At 46.7% G+C, this 7,500-nt stretch overlaps 3 protein-coding genes and 1 pseudogene across 4 annotated transcripts in view; 2 read left to right on the forward strand and 2 right to left on the reverse strand.

The window, feature by feature from the left end:
- Positions 1-709, reverse strand: part of LOC146478320 (uncharacterized) — a 2,093-nt gene extending 1,384 nt beyond the window's left edge. The window contains exon 1 of the mRNA XM_085111689.1: positions 679-709. Coding sequence (XP_084967815.1) covers positions 679-709 — 31 coding nt within the window. The remainder of the gene's footprint in view (positions 1-678) is intronic.
- LOC146478312 (uncharacterized) overlaps positions 1-7,500 on the forward strand; it is a 175,554-nt pseudogene that overhangs the window by 133,296 nt on the left and 34,758 nt on the right. The window lies entirely within an intron of this gene.
- LOC146478318 (microfibril-associated glycoprotein 4-like) overlaps positions 1-7,500 on the reverse strand; it is a 193,619-nt gene that overhangs the window by 48,783 nt on the left and 137,336 nt on the right. The gene's annotated exons all lie outside the window — the stretch shown is intronic.
- LOC146478321 (uncharacterized) lies at positions 786-6,549 on the forward strand. Its single transcript, XM_085111691.1, has 4 exons — positions 786-830; positions 2,201-2,479; positions 3,075-4,814; positions 5,275-6,549. Exons 1-4 carry the CDS (start codon positions 786-788, stop codon positions 6,547-6,549), a joined length of 3,339 nt encoding a protein of 1,112 aa, XP_084967817.1.

The raw sequence follows: 7,500 nt of genomic DNA on the forward strand, positions 1-7,500 counted from the left end.
CATGAAACGACCTTTCAAATTGCTCCGTGGCCCTGGGGATGGCATTAGTGCATTTCGGGCTTTACTTATTAATAAGCTAGGCCATGTGGCTTTGATTTTACTCTGTCACAGCGCCGTCCGCCGAAAGGAACGGCCGAGTTTCGTTTTTTCTAGTCGGTCAACCAACACCAGCCCGTTTTTTTTTTTTTTTTTTTTCTTTTCTTCCCTTAAACTGTGGTTTCTTTCTTCACGGAGGAGCCGGCGGGCGATTTATCTGCGTTGCCACCAGCACCAGAACCGCCTCCAGAACCTCCGGCGGAACCTGCGCCAAGACCGGCAGCAGAACCCGTGGTGGAAGGCTAATCAGGTATTTTTTCTGTCTCTTCCGCTTTGTGGTACGTGTTTCGGCTTGTTTTCGTATGCTAGTCTTCTGTCGTAGGCCGTCTTATCATAGTTTTTTCTTTGGCGTCTCGGTTAGTTTGGTATTCTTACCTGTTTTCGCCGGTTTCGTTATCTGGGTGGTTTTTACGTGCCACGTGTCCCTTGGGTATGCTTGTTTGTCACCGTTCGTTCCCTTGTTTCTTGTGTTTTCTCTGGTGTTATCTCTACAAGTTCTTAGGACCTTTTTATGTTCGTAGGTTTTACCTTTAGGAGTAGACCTTTATTCTGGTATTGTTAAGTTATGTTTTCGGTTTGTGCCTGTTTTGTTTTGCGGGCTCCGGGAGCCCATACTTTATCTCTCGTTTCGGAAACCGCTTTTAATCCGTTGCATATCTTAGGTTTTTGGCTCCGGGAGCCGGGTTGTAATGTATCTTTTATTGATTACGGTCCGGGAGCCAGATTTTAAAGAAGTTTGTTAATAACGGTCCGGGACCGTTTTGGCTCCGGGAGCCAGATTTCAGAGAAGTTTGCTATTAACGGTCCGGGACCGTTTTGGCTCCGGGAGCCAGATTTCAAAGAGGTTTGTTATTAACGGTCCGGGACCGTTTTGGCTCCGGGAGCCAGTTTTGTAAGAAGATTGTTATTAACGGTCCGGGACCGTTTTGGCTCCGGGAGCCAGTTTTGTAAGAAGATTGTTACTAACGGTCCGGGAGCCAGATTTCAAAGAAGTTTGTTATTAACGGTCCGGGACCGTTTTGGCTCCGGGAGCCAGATTTGAAAGGAGTTTCTTATTAACGGTCCGGGACCGTTTTTAGCTCCGGGAGCCAGTTTTGAAAGGAGTTTGTTATTAACGGTCCGGGACCGCTTTGGCTCCGGGAGCCAGTTTTGAAAGGAGTTTTTTATTAACGGTCCGGGACCGTTTTTAGCTCCGGGAGCCTAGTTTTTAAAGGAGTTTGTTATTAACGGTCCGGGACCGTTTTGGCTCCGGGAGCCAGTTTTGAAAGGAGTTTCTTATTAACGGTCCGGGACCGTCTTTAGCTCCGGGAGCCAGTTTTGAAAGGAGTTTGTTATTAACGGTCCGGGTCCGTTTTTGGCTCCGGGAGCCAGATTTGAAAGGAGTTTGTTATTAACGGTCCGGGACCGTTTTGGCTCCGGGAGCCGGCTTTAAAGGAGTTTAGTCTTTACGGTCCGGGACCGTATTTTTTGCTCCGGGAGCCAGCTTTGTAAGCGGTTTGTTATTACGGTCCGGGGACCGTTATTAGCTCCGGGGGCCAGTCTCAGGGTTTGTTGTTTACCGTACGGGACCATCCTTTGGCCTCAGAAACACAGTTTTGTGTTTATTGTTAGACGTTCGGAACCCGTTTCCTTAGGGTACGGTTTCGTGGTTCCGGGACCCCGCTGTTTTATAGGATTTTGTGCGTTTGGTCCTAGACCCTCAGGTATTCAGACCCCGCCTACGTTTTTGGAAAGAATTTCGTTTGAAATTTTAGCTTTCTTAGTGTTTCACCTTAGGCTGTATCAGTCAAGGGCTGACCCTCTTTTTGCTTTCGTATTTACGATTTCTGTCCGCGCGGCTCTGGGGCTGTTTGTCTCTAAGCGATCTTTTCTTTGTGTTTCGGGATCGTTCAACCCTTAACTGCTTTTTGGTTCCACACAGAAGTTTTTGTTCAGTTCACCGCCCGGTTTGTTTAGTTAAGAGATCATCGTTAGGTCGGTTAGGACGGCTTATATTTTAACGTTTGCGTTTGTTTATCTGGTTGGGAAGAGACATATCTGGACTACTCGCGTTTTGTCTGGGCCCTCGCTTAACCCTAGGTGTTCCTTTTTCGACCTCTCTTAGGCTGATGATCGCATTAAACTCCTGGAAGATAAACTTAAAGTTCTGGAGGAGAAACAGGGTACTAACACCGTCACAGCGGCCCTTTCATCTGTACGTAATGCCCTTCAGAAGCCAGGAACGGTTTATGATCCTTGGGAGGCGTCCGCCCACGTAGAGGCCCTGGTGCGGGCGGCCAGATCTGTCGCCCATGAGAAAGCAGACAACTATGCCGCAATTTTAGATGAGTTAAAGGGGAGATCCAACTCTCGTTGCCTTTTGGGTGATCCAACCAAAGCGAAGGTGGCCAAGGAATCATCAGCGCTCCTTAAAGCTATACATCGTGAGGAGCCTTCGCTATTTAGCCGTCCCAGCTCTCGCCAGCTCAGGCGCCAACGCCCTTATCCCCCCAGTCAGCCTATTTGCTACAGATGCGGCTTACCTGGGCATTTTGCGACGGCTTGTAATCGCGGACGAGGTCGTGGGATTTATAGGCGTTAAGGAATAGCTGTGAATCGCGATTTTTTGTGCATTGTCATTTCTGAAGCTGTTTGAGTTGCTTGTAAACACGTTTGATTGTTTTCTTTAATCGGGGTTGCCTTAGGCCTTTTATCCCTTTGCTGTGATTTATATATTGAACAGTGACGTCGTTTTTCTTTAGTTTGTTGCTGTGCCAATTTTGTTGTTCTTGTTCATTTCTGTTTTGCTTAATAAAGACTTTGCTAAATGTTATTTGTCTCCCCGTCCTTTTAGCCTTTGCCTTATTTCTTCGTTGACTCTGGGGGTATCTCTAAGTACCTTATTCTGGTCTTTGATCAGAGCTGGGGTCAACGAAGGATAAGGGGTCCCGCCTCCTTTCCTTTTTCCAATTTTTATTTGCGTTTCTCCGTTTGTTCAGGGTTTTGAGGTTGCTTTGCAACGCATCCTTGCTCTCCCTAGTCCGGACCTCAAGTGGTGTGATATAAACGGGGAACCCTTATCCTTCGTTGGCCCCACCGTACCACCTCAGCTGGTGGTCCGCGATCCTTCCCTCGCAAACTTGGCACAGTTACGTTTCAGAAACCCGGATTCGTTCCAAGCAAGCAGCTTGCATAATCATGTGGATTTTTGGGAAAACCTCATTTCTTCTACCGGGTACTCATGCCCCCAAGTTAGCCTGCTTCAGATTATCCGAGAGGGAGTTAAAGTTTATGATTTTTTCCGTCCTTTTAAGGGAAACTTTAAAGGGAGACGTTATGATTCTGCTGTTCCGCCAGTTTCTGTATTTCCGAACTCGCCGTGCTGTCGTCAGTTTTGCGACTTCATTGACTCTACGATTTTGGATTGGGTTTCTCAGGGTGTTATCAAAGTTCACGGTGTGGTCGGGGCTTGCTCCCCTCCGTACTTAGTTCTTCCTTTAACAGTCGAGCCAACTAAGCCCCGTCTTTGTCTTGACGAACGCTTCCTTAACTTATGGACTCGCGATCTTCCTTTCAAGTTGGATCACCTCCCAGATCTACCTCGTTATGTCCTTCCAGGGCATTTCCAGACAACGTTTGATGATAAAAATGGATATCAGCACCTCAAAATTCACCCAGATTCCCAAGAATTCTTCAGTTTTTCCTGGAGGGGTTATTATTTCTCCTTTTGCACCTTACCTTTTGGATGGAAAGCAAGCGCGTTTTTATATCACAATTTTGGCCTTGTTGTCACTTCCGCTGCGCGTTCTTTGGGTGTACCTGTATCGCAGTATATCGATGATAGACATGTGGGCCAGTTATTTTCGTCCAGCTTAGCAGTTTACCAGCCGTGCCGCCAGCTCGCTCTAGCAGCAGCGTTTATCTTGTTGTCGCTTTTCGTTTCTGCGGGATACTTTATCAACCTCGCTAAGAGTTCGCCACTGCCGTCCACATCTGTTAGGTTCCTAGGTTTTATCTCCGATTCCATTTTACATGCCTTTTTGGTCCCTCTCGATAAGAAGGACAAATTCAAAGCGTTGCGTCAAGAACTGCTAGGATCCTCTTCAGCGCCCGTAAAAAGCTTGCAGCGCTTCGCGGGGAAGGCTCTGTCGTTTAGCCTTGCAATTCCGGCCTGTAAGCTCTACGTACGAGAGGTCTTCAAAGCTATCTCCACCGTCTCTAAAAATTCTAAGCTTGTTGTTCCAATACGGGGACCTTTACGGCAAGAGCTTCAGGAATGGGCTTTTCTGGACAACTGGTCTGGTCATTTGCCCTGGCGATCGGAGCATCACCTCTCTGTTACGTTATTCACCGACGCCTCTCAGAGGGCCTGGGGAGCAGTTCTGGTTAGGGATGGTGCCAGCCAACAAATCCGTGATTATTGGTTGGATCATGAGCGTGACATCAATGTCTTTGAGGCTAGAGCGCTTCACAACGCTCTGAGTTCCTTTTTTCCTTCAATCAGAAACGCACGAATCGATGTCTGGACGGACAATGTTACACTCCAGGCGGCTTGGGAAAATGGCGGTTGTAGGAATTCACTTGTTAATCAAGAGATGAAAAGAGTGGAAGAAATGTCTCGCGCAGGAAATTTTGCTCTACACCTGAAGTATGTCCCATCTACCGAAAATGTGGCTGACGCGCCCTCCCGCGCCCTGTCGGATTTTGACTGTTCTTTGTCCATGGTTGCGTGGTCCCAGGTTCAATCGAGATTCGGTCCGCACACGTTTGATCTTATGTCCCTGGATAGCAACTGTTGCAGAGACAGGGATGGAAATTCTTTGTCTCACTACACGCCTTGGCCGACCCGTAATTCTTCGGGAACAAATGTCTTCGCACAACCGATACCTAGGGGGTATAACATCTACGTTTTTCCCCCTTTCGTCCTTGTCGGACTGCTCGTGTGTTATTTCTTGGATCAACGCCAGCGTTTCGCTTTTACCATTATTGTCCCTCGTTTATATCCGTGCCGCTATTGGTGGGCAATTCTTCAAGCTTTATCGGTCGATTCTCTTCTCCTCGGAAGAAAGGGCGATTCGTCTGTTTTACAGTTTCCTTCCCGCTCCTCCCCGGATTTCACTGCTAGACCTCTGCCATGGGATCTATGGGCTTTTCGCTGTGTTTGCCCTGAATAAACTGTCCCTGTTTCCTGTTTTATAGATTGAACGTCCGTGGAAACCTGCCCGAAGATGTTCTGCCTGTTCGTACCCGAACGACAACGACGCTAATTTGTGCCAAGCCTGCGGTGTTTCTACTTCATGTGAAGAAAAGCGGGGAACCCGCCCCGATGTGGACATGTCTTTGATTAACAAACGCTTTACAGACTTTCGACAGTCTTATAGGAATAAACCTTATGAACGTCAGAAGGATTCGTTGGAGGTTCAGCTCTCAATTTTTCTTTTCTCCCTGGTGCCCTCTAAGAAACTTTCTGCTGCTACTGCAGAGGATATCGTCAAGTTTTTGATTAGCAAGGATTCGGCGGGAAAACAGAAACTCCATGTACCCTCGTGCTCTAGGAAGTTCTGTGATTGCCCAAAGCGTCTAGCAGCTGGGACTGTGGACTCGTATATAGGAAAGCTTAGGTCAATATTTAATAAGTTAGGCCGCACAGGGATGTCCAACCCTTTAACATGTACACATCCTACCATCAAGGAATATCTCAAGTTTGTAAGAGAGGAGCAAGCCCAGCAGCCTTTGCGACCTCGCCAGGCTGTCCCTTTGTTCTATGACAAATTTGTTCGTTTAATCGCCTATCTTCGCGGCCTTATTACGGGAGGCTCTGAGCTTTCTCCTCTCAATAAGTATCTCCTAGTCAGGGACGTAACTTTTTTCGTTGTTGACTTTTACACTGGTGATAGGGCCTCCGATTTAGGGCGTTTGCAGGCAGACCAGGTTTTTCGCCTTAAGGACAGGGAGGGTTTTCTTCTAAACTTCTCATTTGGTAAAACAAATCGCTCTGGTCTATCGCGCCCCTTTGCTTTGTTGCGTATTCCGAATGTACCTGTCTGTCCAGTTTTTTGGTTGAATTATTATATTGCGGCTTGTAAAGCGTTAGGTGTCCCTCTTCTCGGCGAGTATCTTTTTAGATCTTCGCAACATAAGAAGGCAGTTTCTCATAGCCCTTTGGGTGGCTCAGCCGTCTCCGCACGGCTCCATAAATACCTTAAAGCCGCTGGTATCGACGACGGAGAGACTCCTCACAGTTTCCGGGTAGGATTATCCTATACCCTTAAGGGTTTGGGCTGTACCCCTGATCAAATCGCCCAGTATGTGGGTTGGCGGAGCACAGAGATGGCGCTGTATTACACACGCCGCTCTAGCGCCTCTGTTCCTTTGGATTTGTTAGAGCGGGTCACACTTAGTCTAGCTTCCGCTGGCTCTAAAGCTGCTCCTTCCCTCGCTGATCAAAGCAATTTGCAGAAGATTTCTTGCTAAGTTACACCTTTTCGTGTTTAGGAAGGTTTTGCACCGTTATTTTTAGTGTTCTATATTCGTCTCTCCTTTTTGTTAGCTTTTGTTAGTTATTAAATCTTTGGCATTTTGAATCTTTGGAGTTTTGGAGTTTTGAGTATTGAGTAATGGGTGTTTTGAGTGTTGCGTGTTTTGGGTTTTTGTATGCGATGTGCACATTGGAATGCCGGGGATTGGGTTACAGCGGTCTTCCTCAGGAAATGACAAGGAGCGGATCTCTTTCCCATAACTTAGTTTCATGATGTGGTAAGTAATAGACAGTGAGGATATAGTACTATTCTCACTGAATAATTAATTAGCGCATCATGAAACGACCTTTCAAATTGCTCCGTGGCCCTGGGGATGGCATTAGTGCATTTCGGGCTTTACTTATTAATAAGCTAGGCCATGTAGCTTTGATTTTACTCTGTCACAGAAACGAACGGCCGAGTTTCGTCCCACCCTCCTCCCCTGGTGTTGGTTGACAGCTTTGGCCTCACTAGGTATATCCTCGCTGTCTACCTCTTACCACAACAATCCGCGGATCTCTTTCCCATAACTTAGTTTCATGATGTGGTAAGTAATAGACAGTGAGGATATAGTACTAAGCACCCAATTGTATGAATCCTGAAAGAGCAGGTGTTTCTTTTTATGTAATTATTGTGTTGCTCAAAATAAAGCGGAGGCTATTGTACATGAGTGCCTACATGCGTACATAATTTCGTCTTTATCTTGCAAAGTTAGACTGAGAATTGCTCATCCGTTGGGAGCTGCGTTATTACGACAAGTTTTGAAACTGTTTAACAACGGTAGGTTAAAATTGAAAGTAATGCAAAGGACTGAAAGACAAGTATAACTGGAAAGTTGTTTTTCAAGATTACTGACTAGTTTTAGATGGCCCCGAGTAACCGGACGATGACTTGGATTGTTTGCAGC

This window comes from Pavona decussata, unplaced genomic scaffold (assembly GCF_977016875.1).
Source record: "Pavona decussata unplaced genomic scaffold, jaPavDecu1.1 SCAFFOLD_64, whole genome shotgun sequence".
NCBI classification, from domain to species: domain Eukaryota; kingdom Metazoa; phylum Cnidaria; class Anthozoa; order Scleractinia; family Agariciidae; genus Pavona; species Pavona decussata.